This window comes from Danio rerio, chromosome 12, assembly GCF_049306965.1.
Source record: "Danio rerio strain Tuebingen ecotype United States chromosome 12, GRCz12tu, whole genome shotgun sequence".
NCBI lineage: Eukaryota > Metazoa > Chordata > Actinopteri > Cypriniformes > Danionidae > Danio > Danio rerio.
Window position 1 is genome coordinate 37,804,644 of NC_133187.1, and position 20,739 is coordinate 37,825,382.

At 33.1% G+C, this 20,739-nt stretch overlaps 2 protein-coding genes across 15 annotated transcripts in view; both read right to left on the reverse strand.

Annotated features, from left to right (window-relative positions):
• cep131 (centrosomal protein 131) overlaps window positions 1-8,866 on the reverse strand; it is a 49,943-nt gene extending 41,077 nt beyond the window's left edge. For 7 of the 8 annotated variants that reach the window (XR_012387638.1, XR_012387637.1, XR_012387636.1 and 4 more), the window contains exons 1-3: window positions 8,743-8,839; window positions 7,144-7,338; window positions 4,902-4,996 (exon numbers count right to left, since the gene is read on the reverse strand). Coding sequence is in view for 4 of the 8 variants with exons in the window: in XM_073917720.1 (XP_073773821.1) it covers window positions 4,902-4,996; window positions 7,144-7,332 (284 nt within the window). In the remaining 4 variants the exon portion in view is untranslated. 8 annotated transcript variants of the gene reach the window in all.
• A 1,607-nt stretch (window positions 8,867-10,473) lies between these two features.
• The window catches only part of rnf213b (ring finger protein 213b), a 45,707-nt gene continuing 35,441 nt past the window's right edge, over window positions 10,474-20,739 (reverse strand). For 5 of the 7 annotated variants that reach the window (XM_073917715.1, XM_073917713.1, XM_073917714.1 and 2 more), the window contains exons 57-63: window positions 18,278-18,458; window positions 17,407-17,608; window positions 17,222-17,299; window positions 15,506-15,703; window positions 15,333-15,422; window positions 13,797-13,972; window positions 10,518-10,989 (exon numbers count right to left, since the gene is read on the reverse strand). In XM_073917715.1, coding sequence (XP_073773816.1) covers window positions 10,854-10,989; window positions 13,797-13,972; window positions 15,333-15,422; window positions 15,506-15,703; window positions 17,222-17,299; window positions 17,407-17,608; window positions 18,278-18,458 — 1,061 coding nt within the window. In that variant the 3' untranslated portion in view covers window positions 10,518-10,853. 7 annotated transcript variants of the gene reach the window in all.

The following is a 20,739-nucleotide window of genomic DNA, read 5'->3' on the forward strand; positions in this document are numbered from 1 at the left end:
ATGAACATATCATGGTCAGAAGCAGCTTTACAGAAAATAATATAACAGATATAAAAATTGATAAGATAAATTATACTTGCTCAAAAATACGGTAAATACTATGGCTGCATTTGCAACAAAGAGACCATCACTCACGTGGGTCGTGCCAATACACTGTAAAAACAGGTTGCACGGCATCTGTATCAGAGTATATACAGGAATCAGAGAGTAAAATTCAATACCTTTTAAGACCTTTTTAAAGACTCTTTCCATACACTTTAAAACCTCATCATCGCCACTTTACATATGAACCGGTAACATTGGTGACATTTTAAATATATTCACTAAATACTGATTGTAGGAAACTAATCCTAAACTAAAACATTATTCATATACTTTATAAAAATGTTAATCCAGAAGGTGTCGCCTATGGAACAGCAGAAATAATGGTGCTGCCTTGGTTATTGCAGTAATCAAAGCAGCGTGACTTCAAATATAGCAGGATTTTATCGATTTCATAAACTGCACAGCATTACAAAATTTCTAACTTTAGCATACAACTATAATTACACAACTGTATGATCAAAAAATATGCAAAATTTAGAGAGTGCATCGATTGCTTAAACCTTCACGCATAATTTACCTTCTCGCGTGTTGTGGCTGCTGTAGGTAATGTATAAATATTTGGGAGCATATGTGCATCTTCCTCTGCTTGTCAGCTAATAAACAAACATCTGCGATTGGTTCATGAGATCAGCCAGATTGACAAGTCCCGATCGAGTTATTAAATGTGCTTATCAGTCGATACCGATCTTCGGCTGAACAATCAGAGCAGCTCTAACAAGTACTTTGAAAACCAAACACAATGACAGACTATAAGATCATATGTGCAACCACCAACTACTGGCCAGGCAAGCATAATGCAGCATGTTTATGGGATTTTTGGGTGAAGATTTCATTTTGTAGTCATCTATGAGTTTAAAAAACAAAACTAAGTTAAAATACTATATTTTAGCACCCATTATTTGTCTAGTTTTCAGTGTCCCATGATTCTCCAGAAATCATTTAAGAAGATTATTTGGTCCTCATACAGTATACAGCATCATATTTTTTGTAAAAAATAAAAAAAATAATTCAGGATCTTATAATAAGTGTTGCCAGATATAACTGACTTTTTTTAGCCCAAAAGTTGTCCAAAACCCACCCAAACACACAAAAAACACCCAAAATATTAGATTTTTTTTTATTGTAATGTATTTTAATCAAAGTTAACCTAGTTACTTTAACTGATGTATATTTTTAAACCATACAGCAACCAACACCAGCGGTCACAGAACCACAAGGCAAGGCAAGGCAAGTTTATTTATAGAGCACATTTCATACACAGTGGCAATTCAAAGTGCTTTACATAAACAAGAATAAAAGAAACAGGTATAGGAAAAATAAACACAAATAATAAAAATGATAAAAAAAACAACAACATAAAAACAGGTAAAATGTGATATAAAAGAATGAAAAAGAAGAGAAAAACATAATAGTGCAATCTGACGACATAACCAGATCACATCGAAACACTGCCCCCTCTCACCCACACACTGCACTTGTGTAAATTACACTACCTATTAGAGTATGTTTTACTTCTGAAATGGGGTATAAAGTCGCCCTGTTTGGATTTTTAAATTCTTTTAAGGATAATTAGGTGCTGCTTGCCAATGCTTCTATGTTTGTTTGAGCTGTTAATTACAGAATAAATTATAAATAAGTGTCATGATAAACTGCTGTCAGTTTAACTGCAGGCGCTGCGTGATGTACCTGTACAGGAAAAGGAGACCGATTTGTCCGGGGATTCAGATTTTGATACAACTTTCCCTCACCTCCTCTTGCGAGTAGGGTCACGTGGTTTGCAATATACACTGGTCACTGCTAAGTGGATGGAGTAGGAGCATTGCAAGTTGGCAACACTGCTACTGATAAATAGAAAGGTGAGTGTTTATTTTAAATGTATTCATTTTGTATCTTTATAAACAGTGACTGCTGATTAATTTAGTGCATACTTGTTGCATTGGCTTGTTCAAAAGCCTAGCCTATACATCTCTTCTTTAGCAACCAGACTATTTATGCTAAACATATCAGACAGACATTTAAAAAAAAACTTCCATTTTCAGAAGTGCCAACAGCTGCTCTGGGCACAGTCGCAGCAGAGGAATGTTACAGCAGAAGCTGGTATTAAAGGGGCAGATGTCCATAGGCATATGGCAATCGCATCCGTCTGCATTTAAATTGCATCAACATTTAACTTGATGTTCACTGCTATGTCTGACCCACCAGCATCTGTGCTTCAGTTTGTATATGTGAGAGTTTTGGGGGTGTAAGGGGGTGCCTAGCGTCAGCTGGTCCAATGAAAAGCAATTCAGAAAACTACATTCCTCCAAGTTTCCTCTTTTAAAGCAATTCAGAGGTCACAGAATGACAGTTATTAAGTACCCGAAGGAAGGGGGATGGTATTAGAACTTCCTTCATTTAAAACCCTCTGTGGCATCCCAGGATGCAGTGGGAGGGGAGGGCAGGACTGGCAGCTGCCGGACAAAAGAATTTCAGCACGCACACTTCTCCTTTCACTGCGTCCTCATTCGAGCGAAACCTGAGACCCCGGGTCCTCTCTTGACAAAGCTGAACCCAGCCCCCTCTTGCTTGCCTTGTGCTGCAGCCGCCAGGCCACAATAGCTATTGTGTAGGGAAAAGCAAAAATCACTCAACCCCCAGCTGTTGCTGCTTTAAGGGTGTAAACCCCCAACCTCTACGTCTGAGAGGTGATGAACCAGGCATACCACAGCTTGGGTGAAGTGAGTGCATGCAGGCATGTGTGCTATAGACATGTACGTGCACAAACATGCCATCGTTGCTTTCTAAAAATCATACATGTTGAAGAAGTTGTCAGAAAACCCCTCACTCTTGTCCCTTGAGGATAGTCCATTATCAAGGTCTGAATAGGACAGCTGGCTTGTGTTGATGGGTGAATCTCACAACAACATATTCGTATTTCATTGAAAATGGAAAAGAAATAAACGATATTTCACATAAAGATGGATTTTAGGACCATTTAGAAGTAACTTTGTTTTATAAAGTTTTTATTTTTACAATAAATTCTCTTCAAAGTTCAAAAAATAAATAAATAAATAAATAAATAAATATATATATATATATATATATATATATATATATATATATATATATATATATATATATATATATATATATATATATATATATATATATATAAAATGTTTTTTGTTATCTAAAATGAATCAGCAATAACTCCAATGTAATGATAGAACCAGAAACTAAAATAATGAAATAAAACTAAAACATAATGTCAACTGGAATCAAAACTTTTATGAAAATATAAAATATGCAATAACTAAAAATTCTTAAATTGAAACAATTAATAACTACAAACTTTCCAAAAACTAATAGAGGCAAATCAATGTTTTAAAAAAAAAATGAAAAATTAGGGCTGCACAATATTGAGAAAATTTAAAATTGCGATTTTCATTTTATTTATTATTTTGCAATATATATTGCAATATAAATACAATTTCACCATATGACTTAACATCTCTATTTGAACAGAATTTATAATGTAAGATCAATTGGTATGATTCTGCAGTGGGACTGCAGCGCCATAAAATCAAATTAACAATCTATAACATTTTTGGGGTCCCCCTACACATTTTCGTTGTTGTCTGTGCTACTTGCAGTGTGTTTCTGCATTTGCATGTGCTGTAAGTATTTAAATGCATGCGTTTAGTCAGAGATTGATGAATTAAAGTTTACTATTTGCATCTTTATAAAATCTAATAAATAAACTATAAATGTTTTGGGGTCCACCGACACATTTTCGTTGTGGTCTGTGCTATTTGCTGTGCATTTCTGTATTTGCATGTGTTGTGAGTATTTTTATGCATAACAATCTATAAATATAATCAAGAAAAAGATACAACTGAAATTTTATCATTTCCCGAGTCTAACAGCATTCAAGTACAGTAACTGAATGATAAAAATAAAAATAATTCAATAAATAATTCAAAAGTTAAGGTCACAAATGGTACAATTTCTTATTTCACAGGCATCAAAAACAGATGCAAATGATGAATTATAATACAAACTCAACATTGCATATCCTGCAATGTGACTACTGCGAATGATCACATTGCAATGTTGATGCTAAAAATGATATAGAGTTGCAATCAGAATTATTAACCCCCTCTGAATTTTTTTCTTTTTTAAATTTTTCCCAAATGATGTTTAACAGAGCAAGGAATTTTTCACAGTACGTCTGTTAATATTTTTTTCTTCTGGAGAAAGTCTTATTTGATTTATTTTGGCTATTGGCTTATTTTGGCTAGCAGTTTTAGATTTTTTTAAAAACCGTTTTTACATTTTTTAAAAAACATTTTAGGGTCAAAATTATTATCTCCTTTAAGAATTTTTTTATCAATAGTCTACAGAACCGACTATCATTATCTAGAAAATATAATATTATAATATAAATATAATAATATTTTATCTAGTAAAATAATATTTACTGTCATGCTGGCAAAGATAAAATAAATTAGTTATTGGAAATGAGTTATTTAAACTATTATGTTTAGAAATGTGTTGAACAAATCTTCTCTTCGTTAAACAGAAATTGTGGAAAAAATAAACAGAGGGGCTAATAATTCAGAGGGGTTTATAATTCTGATTGCAAATGTATATTGTGCAGCCCTACTAAAAACCTAAAAAACATCCTAAAATAAATAACAAAAATGAGCAATAAAAACTAAAGTCTTCTTGACAGTTTTTGTGAGATGCACCCGCATCAATGACAGAAGAGGTAAACTTTCAAATGGCATGCAAAGGAAAGACAGATGGTTCCGTACCTGAGGCTTGTGTTGGCCTGCTGGTTCACCTGTGTGGTGCTGTTAGATCGACGCAGGTTCTTAATTGCCCGTGAGCTTCCCAATCCAGCATCAGTCTGCCAACAACAGAGAGTGCAAAACAGTTAGAAAACTGCACCTGCCGAAGACTAACACCAAGAGCTTCTCTTAAATAAAAGTGCAATTAAGACTAAAGAAACCAGACTGCACAATATGTGGAACATTACATTAATTTCTGTATCTTTTGTTGTGAAAATGTAAACTGATAATTCATAAATGTGGACAAAATTTTTGGGATTATTTATTACAGTAAAAAGCCTCTACAGGGCTTGCTTATACTTGTTCTTAACAGGCATTTCAGTTTATCAGATCACCAGTAGATAAGAAGACACATTCACATTTTCACTTTGCAGTTTAATCCCGACTTTTTTGCCAACTTTCATGATTTGCATGGGCCTTTTAAGATATTTTGATCTAATATTGCTATAAAGCTTGCAGAAAGTAGATAAAAAACTATACAAAGAACACAAGCTTTTCTTCTGCTCTGATGGCTGCAAAACCACATCAAACGCTGTGGGTTTATAATAGAATCAGGACTGATGAGTGAATATTGTTTGTTTTTTTGCCTTCAAACCAAACTAACAATTTTCAGCTTTAACAACACGTCCTAAAATGTAATAATTCTTATGTGACCTATGTAATGAATTCAGCTGCATTAACATTGATAAAATAATTCAATTAATAAAAGAAAATTTAGAAGAAAAAATTTATATGATTTTTTTATTTTAATTAAAAAATTCTTTCATTAAGACTAAAGATAATGTGGTCCGAACTTTTTATTTTATTGTATTTTTTAATTAATTTAATACATAATTTAATTTTTTAAATATATTTTTTTATTTTATTGTAAAGCAATTCGTTGTAAAAAAAACATTTTATTTTACTGAGACACTTATTGAAAGGATGTGCTCAGAACATACAGTACATTTCTACTTGATTAATTAATATGTATATCTAATTGTATCATTTTATTTAAACTCAAACCCAGAAATGTGCAAATGTGAATGTAATGTAAAACAAAACATGTACTGTCCAATAGAGACAACAGCAACTGAGCTATTCCCCATTTGTGTACCACAAAAAAGCATAATAAATAAACAAAACTTTAAATTTATTTGAAGCAGTCCAAAAGACTGGATGCCTTGTCTTTAACCCATATATAAAACAAAATATTAACAGTATGAAATTAATCCAACTACCTCTGGAAATAGTCAAAAGTAGTTATTGTTTCAGACCCTGTTTTCATGTGTATCGATTATTGTTCACTCGAGGTTTGAGAGCAACACATCTTAATACCAAGTGGAAACACAGGGCTTTAAATGGAGAAAACAACAACATAAATAACAAAAAAGCTGTTAAAGACAAATGCAAGTCTTCAATTGAAAATGGTGGTGAACAGACCAATATTATCCAATCTATGAGTGTCTTAATAGACATTGACTACATTTACATGGATATTAGTAATCAAATGATTTGCCTTAATCTGAATAAGACAATAATATGATTAAGGTGTTTACATGAGTTTTTGAATGTTCCTTTTACGATCCCGTTTTCCAGTACATCATTCGATTAACGTCATTGCGTCACCACACTATCCAAATTTTGTTCTGAAATTTCATGTAATTTCGAGTGTTTCATTTTTAATTTGTCAAATTTTACTGCAGTTTGGCACTTTCACTTTCATTCAGGAACATTTCATGCATGCCCCCTGTGACAAACGAGATATTGGATGCGAGTCTGACCAGCTGGAAGAGTGTTGTTTTAATGAAATTTGATACCACACCGCATGGGGGGAAAAAACATTCCTCATTTCACAATGCAGGTGTCTGTGGTTCTTCACTAAATTGGTAAGTGGAGAGAATGGTGTCAATCAGCTGTGAGTTTATAGACTATCCTGTCGCAAAATGCTTTGAAAATCCTACACTACGGTATAGTTTGATTAGTGTTTACATGTCTGTACTGCACTTTAATAATGCGACTAAAATCGATGTACTCCACATGTCTTAATTCCATTTCTGTTTAGTTTGATCCTAATCGGATTAAGGTAACTGGCTGTTTACACGGTTAACTCTGATTAATGGTGTCCATGTAAGTGTACACAATGAAAACACAATATTATTCCGCTCCTAAGCCTAAAGCATGACATTCTTGTTTGTGTCGCTCTGATGTGCTTCGACAGACTCACCAATGTGTTTCGCTTCCCTCTGCCGTCATATGCCACGGACACAGATATGGATCGAGAGAAGTGTTTTCCAGGAGAAGCGCTGCTCGGTCTGCGGCCCATTGTGAGCTGAGAGCCGTTCAAGCTGAGGTCCAGTGCGTCTCCAGCTGCTCCTGCCTGGATGGATGCGGATGGACTGCGGGTTGTATGCATCTTAAACTAAAAGTCAAAGATTCAGTTCAGTTAAGAACAAATAAACAAACAGTAAATGCAACCACAGGTGATGCTGGATTTATTTCCACGCTATTCCTAATTTCTATCAGTTAGCAAATAAGTACTTTGGCACAGCATTATAACTAGTATTAGTTATTAGTAGGCCCACACGCAGATTTTCAGCCCAACACTGAGTCTATTTATTTAGTTGTTTGTAAATGTGTGTACATCTATATTTATTCAGTTTTTTTTAAATAATTTCAGTAATATTATTGACTAACATGCAAATGTTCATATGATTTACTTACAATACAGTTTGTAAAGTAAAAACTTCTGTCTTTTAGTAGATATATGGTAGATATATTATATGAGAAACTTGCTTTGTTTACCAAATAAACGGAGCTGATAGGATTTGCATTGTAAACATTAAATAAAAGTTCAAATTTATTATTTTTATTCAACATATTAAGTTTAGTTATGATACACCCTAAATAATTCCGCAAAAATCAGCAGATTATTTTACAATATTCTGCACAGAAATAGCAAAAGATGTCCGCAGATTCTGTCTGGTCCTAGTAATCAGTTACATTTATAAGCACTTAATTGTCACAGTTTAACTACACATTTAAGTACTGAGCAATTTAACAAACTACTACAAGCACTTACACTATGGTTGGAATAGGGATGAGGGTTATGTTTAGGGTAGGTACTAGGTAGCATGTATTAATGCATAATTTATTGTTATTACTATAGTAATTACATGTTGCACATGGTCACCATAAAATAAAGTTGCAAATTAGATTTGAGCTGAACACTTTCAATCTCTTTTGCAGTCCTGGAAATCACAATGAATATCTAATTTCCTCGTATTTCCATATTAGATGACCATTTAATCATCACAATGTACAAACAAATATACATACTGTACAAAATGTCAACACACATACGGCAAGAAATGTACCTAAGCAGCACAAGTAAACTCATGCACAATTGTGTTTCTATGGTAACTCGTTCAAAGCATCAACACTGTCCATCACACAACCTTTGATAGTTAATCAATTATTTGTGTATTCAAAATGAGCTAAATATGAAATTGCACATAAGGAAATCTCAGTTTCACAGTCTAAGTCTTTATCATGCAGCTTAAACATATCAAAACAAAGATATTTAAAGGCCTCCAATGGTGGCTCAAACCAGATGTAGGACATTAACGTTACACTGTACACTGCATTTGTGAAATGTGCAAATAATGAAAGCAATGTTTAAATAAACAGTTACTGTATATAAGCATAAAATTGCATTGACTTGGTTCAGTTATGGCGAAACTGTCTTTCTTGCACCACTTCTTGTTGGCTTCGCATGATAAACACGATAAATACAACAGAATTAAACCGTCAATTCATTGCTTACCTCCTCTAAATAGTCCACATTAGATTAAGAAACTGTCTTTATTCAAATAAGAGCGTCGTTATTCCCGTTTGGAGCGTCTGACAGAGATTTCTCATCTGTCTCCAACTCCACAGTGAAACATCTTCTCTTCTCATTGGCAACCAGAAAACACATAGTAGCTCCGCCTATTTAGAGTGTTTATTGGTGGAGCTCAGCGAGATCTGGTGATCTGATTGGCTATTTGTGTGTCTTTCAGACTAATAGCTGAAGGAGGCCTGACGAAAAGGCAAGGTTGGTAGGCGTGCTGTCCTGGCGGCAGATGTGGTGTCAGTTTGATATAACGTTACTGACGTAAATTATTAAAGATTACGTGTTAATGGAGTTTAAACGCAGGCCTGTAGCCATCCTGGTGATGGGGGTAGTGGTTCTGGAATTTTTTGCAGTTATTCGCCTCATTTTCTATTTAATTATAACATTTAAATACTGAATTTACAGTTAAGTGACATTTAAAGCACTGCATTTTTTTAGCTGAATTAACGTTTGCTTGTTGGATGGTCATCCTCACCACACTTTTTGATGTGCCAAATTGATCTCCTAAATATTGAGAATAAGAAATATGCCATATTTATTTTCAAAATACAAATTTATTCCATCATATATCATTAGGTAAAATTTTATTAGACAATTTATTAGACAAATAACAAACTGGCCAGCACATTCAACTTTCCTCAGTCAGAGTTTGCCCATTTGAATAATACAAATTTAAACATAATAATAATAACAATAGTAATAATTTAGAGCGTCGCAATTTTTCTAGCCTGTCTTGTAAAAACAAAAAGCACATTTGAAAATTAATGCATAACAACCGTAGCCAAAGTAGTATTCAAATTCATTTGAATAGGGGCCGCTTTTGGTGTTTCACTTTTTTTATTGGTCATGTTTTCTCTCAAGAATAAAAACAGTAGCGAATGACTTTGCTTGCATTTTCCACAACTAATTAACTCTTGAAGCTTTTTTTGATGAGTTATTTTACTATTTAGGATAGCATAGCAGTTAAAACAGGACAAATTCTGGACATTTGTCAGCGAGGAGGGGTCTACCGAACCACCCAAACCTGACCTGGCTACGGGTTTGAAACGTGATGTAAATGCACTAATAATAGTAATGTATTTTTAATGTTGCTTTTATTTATATAATTAGAAATGTAACAAGAACTAAAATTGACCCCCTATCACTGTAAACCCAAAAAGTCAAGGTCACTCAAACCGTTTGAGGAAATTGCAACAAACCATTTAAGTTCAAAAACAAATCCTAATGAGTACTTTGAACTGAATCAATTTAAGTAAACGAAGCAATTTGAGCACGAAGAGAACTTAAACCGACTGAGTACTGTTAAAACCCAATAAGTAAAAGCAACTCAAACCGTTTGAGGAAACCGATTGCAACAAATCATTCGAGTTAAACTCATCTATACGAGTACTGTGTACTTACTCCATTTAAGTTGAAGTAATGAGGTATTTAATTAACTCAGTACCTTCAATTCTGAGTTCAAAACTCTTTTCAAATTATTATAAAGAGGAATGAACTTATTACACTACGTCATCAATGTTAGTAAATGAATACACATTTGCGTTGTTAGTTCATGTTAGCTCAGTTCCATTCAATACTAAAAAATTAACATTAGAACTAACATTAACTTAGATAAATAATCAGTATATATTTATTTTCCAAGTTTACAGATTGTATTTAAATGGTTTTTCTGTGTGTGCTAATAAGCATACTAAATACTGTAAATCATGTATTAATCAATTGTAAAACTTTATTTGGTCCCGATTATGGAAAAAAAATGGAATGGAGCATATTAAATAAATGACACAAGACATTTCAATATTACAGTATTGTTCAATTAATTATAAACAATCCCTGAATCAACTACTCATACAAATCTCTAAACAATAAAGTGCTCAACAATTTAAGGACAAATCTGAAGTCCTAAATACTTACATTATTTTGAACCAACTGGATTTACAATAAAAAAACATACAAAGAAAAATGCTCAATCATAAATCTATAAAAAAGTAATATGTTAAGGCAACATCACATTAGCATAATAATTTTAACTCAAGAACATCTCAGTGTTTGAACTGCACTGCAAGCCTCCAGATTTCCGCAGCTTTAGCCCAAGTAAGTTCCTCCGGAAGACTGTCTAGACCTGGAAAAGAAGTGATGTCCTTCTCCTCCAAATGAAGCTCCATGGTGGACCTGATGCTGATTGGTGGAGCACAGAAAGAGAAAGCAGGAAGACTGTTCAGTGCTGTGCTTTAGGATCAACAGTTAGCACTAGATTAATTCCATTGTTCTCAGCACACGCATTCCTTTTCTTTCTGACCAGCTGCCTGCTCAGTAGGTGACCAGAGCGGGGCACACTGACAGATGGGAGCCTGGAGGGGTCAAAGTGTGCCTCTCTTGGGTCTGAAAGCCCACAGGTCTCTGGGGAATGACTAGATCTGGTACTGTTGTGATTGAAAGTGGTTGATCTGGGTAAAAGCGTGAAAGGCCCTTATGTCTGTTTGTGTTGTGGTAATTGGTACTGAATGCCTGGTGTATTTGCTTTGGATTCCAGAACATTACCTGACCTTTTTATTTTGAGAATCATCAGCAATTATCATGTAGGTGTAAAAGAGTGGATTGACTCTTTCAATCACAAGAAGAATATTTTTTGAGACTAATTTATTTGAATGTGTGTAATTATTGCATTGCTTTTCTTATTATTACAAATAATTCTTGCAAGTCCATTTTATTTTATTCATTCATTTTATTTTCGGCTTAGTCCCTTTATTAATCAGAGGAATGAACCGCTAACTTATCCAGTATATGTTTTATGCAGCTGACGTCCTTCCAGCTGTCTATACACAGTCATTCACACACATACGGACAATTTAGCTTACCTAACATGGGGAGAACATGCAAACTCCACCCAGAAATGCCAACTGACCCAGCCGAAGCTTGAACCAGAGACCAGAGTAAGGCGATCATGCTACCTACTGCGCCACTGTGACACCAACATTTACATTATATTTATTTTATGCTTAGCCAAAATATACAGTCATTTTGTCATTGTTGCCTTACGTCAGGGTCTTAAGCATCCTGTGAAGGTTTATTTTGTGATACTTTCCATGTACTAATATTATATAACATCATATAATATAAGATCAGAGTAATATGTTGTGGTTTATATTCTAAATTAATATGCAGGTCTGCATTTTAACTGTAATGCATTACATTTCAAGAAATTAGGTTGAATATGTTATTTCCAATTTCAAACAATAAWWATATATATATATATATATATATATATATATATATATATATATATATATATATATATATATATATATATATATATACACACACACACACACACACACACACACACACACACACATATACATACATACACGTGTATGTATGTATGTGTGTGTGTGTGTGTGTGTATATATATATATATATATATATATATATATATATATACATATATATATATATATATATATATATATATACATACATACATACACACACACACACACATATATCTATCTGTGTGTGTGTGTGTGTATGTATATATATATACACACACATATATACATAGTTGAGGTCAGAATTATTAATAATTATTATTATTAATTAGAATAATAATAAGAATAAGAATTATTATTAATTATCATTTTTTTCTTTTTTTAAATATATTTTCTCAAATGATGTTTAACAGAACAAGGAAATTTTCACAGTATGTCTGGTAATATTTTTTTGCTTCTGGTGGAAGTCTTATTTGATTTATTTTGGCTAGAATAAAAGCATTCAAAAGTTTTTCAAAAGTATTCAATGTTTCCCACATTGGTAAGACTTTATTTTGATGGTCCCTATTGCACATTTTGTTGACAAAGTTTCATTGCAACTACAATTTTAATTTAAAAAATGAATCCTCATTGCACTTTTTACAATACAGGTTTACAATAATAATAATAAAGCTTGCTATAATTTTTTATGATTAATGAAGGAATTATAATGCTTTATTTCCTTATTTCATCTTAATTTACGAGCAGCAGGGTGTTTACAGCTATTGTATATTTCTGTCCATTCGCATTCTGTCCCTTTGTGCCCCCCTGTCGACATAATCACAAACTGCTGTTACACCAAAAAACACATTCTTAATCCTTCAGTGCGGCGGTGGTGGCACTCGTGGTGGAAATTGTCCTTTTGAAGTGTCATCCACTGTACATGCCAATTAATTCTCATTTGAGTATTAGTAGTCTGCTTATTATTATCTGCTGATAGTTCTCCTTTAACAGACATTTAACTGAATATAAGAAACAAGTGCATGACAACTTACCAGAACCCTAACCTAACAGCCTACTTATAATCTAATGGGAAATAGTTGGCATGTAAATGCAGTGTAAATTAAATTCAACAAAATGCGTTAAAGGGACCATCAAAATAAAGTGATACCCCCACAATAAGTAGTTAATGTGAAGTTTCTGATCAGATACAATATGATTTGTTTAAACATACATAACAATTCTTCAGATCCAAACAGACCTAAAAAATGAAAATCACACGCAGATTTTTGAATGCATTACAAGGTTTTAAAAAGTCTGTTTAACAAAACCCTGACATCTGTGAAAAATGGGCAGGTCTACTTTGCCTTTTGTGGACAGTTCGCTTCATCAAACCTACTCTTACAAATGGCAAATTCAAAAGACAGCAGCCCAAATGGCTAGACTACTGAGTAAATAATATCAATAATAATAATAATAAAGAAAATATGCAGCCTGGAATGTAACTATTTTTTTGTATTGGCAAAAAAAAGAGAATAATTTGTGCAGATCCATATGATTTAATTTGTATTAAAATGTACGGTTGTTAAAATGAGTTGTACCCCTAAACCCAACCTACATTTGGAGGTGAGCAATTTGTACTAAAATGTAAGAACATGATAGTATCAGTAAATTAGCATTTAAAAAAATGGAGTGAATTGCTGTGAGATTGTTTTGAAATAATAACTAAGTTCTTACTCCCAGTGTGGAGCGAAGCCTTCCGGCAAAGTGCTGATGGTCTTGAGCTGAAGGATCTCATGAAGCTCCAAGGAGAAAATGTCAACATCTGTGAGCCCCAGGAAAACCTTCACATGCTTTCTTTCCTCTGAAGTCAGCTCATCCCTGAACTCTTTAGACAGTCGTTGGAATGGATCCTACAACATTGTGCAAGTAATTATTTTTGAAATACATGACAACAACCACAAAATACATGAGCAATAAGGATGCAAACATCACGAACGTTCTGTATTTAATTTTATAAACTCATTTAAATTAAATGTATGGTTCAACTATTGTGAAAAGTCAGAGCTTTGAAGTGTTGGTTTTAGCACACGCTCTCCTATTAAAGCGTGGCACACTCTGAACAGCACTTTCCCCTTTAAGATTTATAACTCTCGTAAGTCTCCTCTCTCTGTTGTTTTGGGGTCAATCAGACCAGGTCAGCAGAGGTTAGTGTTAATGGGGTCAGTTTATCGACAGGCTAAATAGCTGAGCAGAAGGAGGGGTATTAGAAATTAGCTGCCTCTACAAAGGAATGCATAAAAAAAAAATTTAATAAATAAATAAATAAAAAATGATAATTAAAAAAAAAAAAAATATATATATATATATATATATATATATATATATACATATATATATATATATATATATATATATATATATATATATATATATATATATATATATATATATATATACTACTGAAGTCATTCATTCAACTACTTCTAAAGTCTAAACTATTTAAGACGTTTCTTATGTTCTTTAAGGCTTCATTTGTGGCCAAAACATCAAACTAAATATAGTAACACAGTAATATTAAAGATTTTTATTACAAATGTTAAAAGATGCTTGGTGCTCATGAAAATCTTTTATTAATTATTTGATTGTTATAATGTTATTATGATATATATTACTATTTTTATAAGATTCAAATATTATTATTTTAAAAGAGTTATTTTATTACTTTTGTCAACACTGATCATTTAATATGTATATGTGCATTTAAAAGTACATTTATATGCAAACAGATGAATTTTTGATTCATTTATTAATGAACAGAATGTTAGAAAGAACAGTATTCACTAAATAAATAAACATTTTGTAACATAATAAATGTCTTTGCGCTCATTTTTTAATTAATATGATGCATGTTTGCTAATAATTACTTTACAAAACATCTTGTTGGTCTTGCACATTTGAATAGTATATCCCCCCCCCCCCCCCCCCACACACACACTTATTTTTTTTTTTATATTGAATACATTATATTACGAAGATAAACATGAATATGGAAAAAAATACGCTCAGAAATGACTTTTTAGAAACATTTGAAGCACCTAAAATAGTATTTTCTTATATTCCAGTAATCTCTGGTTATTATCCATGTATTGTCTAAAGACATTAAAAGCAAACAAAATGCTAGAAATCTGAATGTAGTTTAGATCTAAAAATACTATCTAATAACCATGTGTCTCAAAACAACTATTCTTATTAGACTGAGAGTGAAATTACCTGTCCTTTCCTCATCATCTGTTCGCTCTTCCAGCAGGTAAGGAGCTGCCAGGTGGCTGCGCACTGACTAAGCTGGTTCTCTTTTAAAGCCTGAAAGTGTGGAGTCACAATACTGAAGTAGTTAGAAAAAGAGCTGCTTGGTTAATTTTCCCTATTTAAAATGCCTGTCTCACCTCAGCTATTTTGCTTGAGATGTGTTGGTCCATTTTCAAGGAGTCTATTAAATAGGACAGCAGCAGGACTTGAGGGTCACCTCCAGTTTTACCCAGGAAACGAAGCCCAATCTCCACGGCATAAACTGCATCACACACATCAGTGAATGAACGCAGCATTGATCTCATGGAGCTGAGCACAGAGCCCTTTAGTGGTTTCTGTCAAACAAACAGAAAAAATAAGTATTACTTAAGAAGAAAACTACATAGACTTATTCTGAAAACATACTCCTATACACATTTCTGGAGATGGCAAATTATGTAGCTGGACGTACATATGGCTGCATTTAGTTTTTAAAACGAATGTTGCGGGGCGGTATGACGTCGTTCCTTTTCGTGCTAGCAACTGACCCCTTACCTCCGTATCTCGCTGTTTTCGGTGCTTTTGAAAACACTATTGGTTGGATTTAGGGAAGAGAGAGGGTGGGTCAGTCGATTGGTCAGTCAGTCAGTCATTTAGTCAGTCCACAGCATCCTCTGGTGGATTTATGTGAGAACAGCAGGTGCGAATGGCACTCGCAAGAGAATTTTGAGAACTAAAAAAGGGTACACATCGCCCTCTGGTGGATTCCCGAAAACAAAAACTGCAAAAGAATATATCTCCTGGGGCGTATTTGGCAATCTCCATAAATGTATATAGGGGAAAATGTGCTTTGAACAAAGAAACAAGCAAAACACACACACATACACACACACACACACACACACACAAACTTTTTGCAATAACTCATTTCTTGTTTTGCAATTGTCATTGGTTTTGTTTAAAATTTGGCAATATCCACTGAGATATTAATAAAAATATACATTTTCATGTATTTCCATCCTGAGCACTTTGTATATATACACATATTGCAATACATTACTAGAACTACAGTAAAATTGATATCATTTAGATAAAACAAAAAATTGCATGTTTTAAGTCATGTTAATATAAATTTTAGACAACAAAATAACAATGATTAAACTAATTACCCTGAATTTCAATTACAACAAATGAAAACGTTTGCATCTGTATTTGAAATCTGGAATTTTTTTTACCAGATTTGTATACAATACAGCAAATAATAATATCTTATCCAAACCCAGTTCAGTTCAAAACTTAGTATGCCTAAATGAATATGTTAGAAATATATTATATCAAATTTTAATAAGCAGGAAAAATCAGAAGAAATCTTATTTGCAATAACTCATTTGTATTTAAATGTATTATCTTTCTATTCCTAAAAGTGTTCGGTGACCAAACTCTTAATTTATTGAATATAAAAAGGTTTTGTTTAAATTTTGGTGATATTCACTGAGAAATTGATAAAAACATTGATTTACAAAAGGGCTAGCACTCATTTGTGCCAAACACAGTGTGTGTATTTGTGTGTGTGTTTGTGTGTGTGTGTGTGTGTGTGTGTGTGTGTGTGTATATATATATATATATATATATATATATATATATATATATATATATATATATATATATATATATATATATATATATATATAAAATTACATTATATTACTAAAACTACAATGAGATTTTTTTAAAGATGTTAACATCAAATTTAGACAACACAATAACACTCACTTGGAAATTTTTTGAAAATTTTCAAGTGTTTTTTTTTTTTAATTTTATAATATGCCTTTAAATATGCCACCATCAACAAAGAAACTCTAAAACATAATTACCTGGGGTATTTTGGCTCTGACCTCGTTGAGGACTTCTGTAAAATTCTGATGGTGTCTTCTCAGATATTTTTCTGTGTCCTGCATGACATGTTTAATCATGAGTTTTCAATTTTAATTAACAAATATATCTGGTCATATATAAGACATACGTATGAGGATAAGGTTGTTATATAATAATGACTCACTGTTTGAATCCGTGGTTTGCCTGCAAAGAATCGTCTGCTGAGCTCTCTCTCGATACCCTGATGATCATAAGAGCTCACTGTCTGCTGACCCTTCTCTAATGTGTAATGGCAGTTTGCTAACACCAGAGGGAGAAACTCTCTCTCTGGGTGGCACAGGGCAAGCTGGCTCTTAGACAGAACAGCCAATGGCACTTTATAGTCACTGTAACGTAAAATGCAATCAATAAGAAGCAGAAAAACATGTAAACATATTAAAACCTATTCTTCCATAACAATAGTCAAAACCAGTACAGTATAAATCATTCAAAAGTTTATGGTAAGTACTAAATTAATAGTTTTTAGTATTCACAAAGGATGCAATAAATCTGGTAACTATACTTTAGTTTCATAACTTTTTATGTTGTTTTTTTTTCAGTATTAGTGCTAAGAAAAATTATTTACTACATCTGGATATTTGCAATGCCACAAATACTTCTAGAATGAGTGTCCACACAAAAATCAGCCCCTGATAATAGTTGCACAAGTGGAAGTCAATGACTTTCTTCAGTGAATCATCCTTTGTGTTCAATTTTAAAAAGAAACAAATAGGATTGGTACAAGTGGAGAATAGTAAATGATGACAGAGTTTTGATATTTGGGTTAACTATCCTTTTCAGAACAAAATTAGCATATACAGTACTGTAAGAGTGCACAGAGTAGTGTGGCACTAAAGATTTGCCATCAAAGTTGTAAAGTTACGCAATCATATTTCACAATAGTCTTGTTTTATCAAATAAATACATTTCTGGTAAGAGACAAAAAAATCTATATATATATATACATATATATCTTACTAAGTCCAAATGTTTAAAATATTAGAATAAATACACACCTGTCTGCCTGCTGACAGAGTTTTCTGGCTTCCCGCACAAGACTGTTGTGGGTCTCAGAGAGGACATCTATGACTGCATGGAGACATGAACCTGCTCCTTTACGGCTTGGGAAAAGAAACTGGCCAGAGCTTTCGCTGGTTATGTCTTTTTCACAATGTGTAGAATCCAAACCCAAAGAAGCTGAAATAACAAAACAGTATAACATGTGAACAGTATAACACCATGTCTTAGCTACACACAATGCAATGCTGCGAATAAACGTATCTTTTCCATGTTATAACAAGTTTTTGTCCTAACCATCTGCGAAGGCGATGCACATTTTGTAAACAGTTCTATTTTTGCACCATCACAGCTGAACAAAAACATAAACTACTATAATAATGATCACCTTAGGAGCTATTAATTCCATATTAAATGCTACCAATGTAAGTTTGAATACAATTTTTTGTGACTTTTTTTATTTATAGCCATACTATTGAAAGCAGAAGCACATCTGATTTTCTAGCATGGCTATTCACATTGTTATTAAATGTGGCCAATATCAGATTTGCAATGTGAACAGATGATCCTAAACTGACCCGCATTATAAAAGTACATTTACAGACAGCACAAAATATCGAATTATGCACACAATGTGAATACTGTATGAAGCACATTGTCAGATTATGCTTAATATGATTATTGTCCTTTTTACAGACAAGCATGGTGTATTTCATGAACTTTAAAGGGTACTACTAATGTGTATTTCGCCATTTGACACCTAAAATAAGTCTCTTGTGATTGAAAACATTGATAATTTGTGATTTATGACAACCACGGTGCACGTCTTTTTGACCACCAGTCTTGTGATCTCATCAAGGGTTAATAAACAGCCACAGGCTAAACTGTGAAGGTGGAGTTGGTTTAGGCTGTTTGTGGAGTTATTTCATTTGACTTCATTATAAACAACAGTCAAGTGCAGAAGGGGAGTTTGGGTGCTTGAGCACCTGCCTGTTTTTCTCTCGGAGAGAAAGTTCCTCTTAAAATGAAAGTGCCCCATCATTTGCGCATGGATCCCCTATCCACAACACCACCCAACACTCTTCAGCTTCGCGATCAACCAATGCTTCACTCGTTAACCTGATTGGTTGGCAAGCACCAGTTCACATATTTTTTTTTTCTAAATAACAACCAACTCACTGTGGTAAAGTAATTGTTCTATATGACATTCTACTATGCTGCTGACGAGTAAATGATGTCTGACATAACCATTCACACTGCGGTCGCATTGCAACACATCAGATCTGTGTCTGATTTAATACTACATATGAAAGTGGCACAGATCTGAACTGAAAAGATCAGATTCTGTGCGGTTTGGGCTGTTCACACTGTCATTACCTGAGGCACACGTGGGCAAAAAAATCTGACTCTGGCCACATTTGGCTGCAGTGTGAACGCAGCCATAGTTTACCGCAGAGCTTGAAAATAAAACAGCGGTTCGAAAATGAAAGTGAGAACTTTGTTCTCACTTTCAAAAACATAAGTCACTCAGTACACTGAAAAAAATAGATTCATTGGACTTACTGTACCACATTTTTGTAGGTATGTGGTTGCAAACAATTTATATGGGCTAAGTTTAAACAAACCAATTAAGTTAATCATTAGTAAATTTAATTTGTATGTTTAAATTCAGCCCATATAAATTGTTTGCAACAATTAAGAAAAAGTCTTTCTTTTTTTCATTGTAGCCTTAGTAATGTTAAGAAGTTTTAATATGTATTCATTTGATCATAAATCTTACCATGTTGTTAGGAGTGTAGTGCACTATTTGTTGTTTCTGAATGGCTGGTAATTAAGCGTTTCTGACATTTAGCATTTAGTTTGGACTAGGCATGGGACGATAACCGTTTTCAAAGTATCACGCAGTATGGAAAAGTCAAGGTTTTAAAGAGGTTTTTCTGCAATACCTTTCCTAAGGTATATGAACAATTTTTTTATTTGCATTTTTTTGTTGCTTTTTAAAGACAACAGTGGCTTCAGCAAAAAAAAAAAAGAAGAGATTTTAAATTGTAAAAAAATCTGTTTTTGAAACAAATGAAGACAGCAAAATTCAATAATTCATTTAGCCTGACACGTTTACAGCTCCAAAATATTTGAAATGTTTCTCAAAATAAAATATATTGTGTTAAAAAGAGGAAAAGTTTTAGTTTTTTACCCAGGCAATTAAAAAGAACATATTTTAGAGCAGTAATCACAATCCCTTGAAACCGTGACATTTTTATTCAAGGTTATCATACCATCAGAATCTTATTCCAGCCCATGAATAGTTCGGACAGCGTAACTGCTTGTCGTTTTCCATTTTTCATTCTGCATATTGTTAATGTTATGCTATGATTAAGAAATTAAAGTTAATTTATATAACAGAAGGCCTGTTGACATCAAGTATGGTAATGATAAATACAACAATAAATATATTTGCATC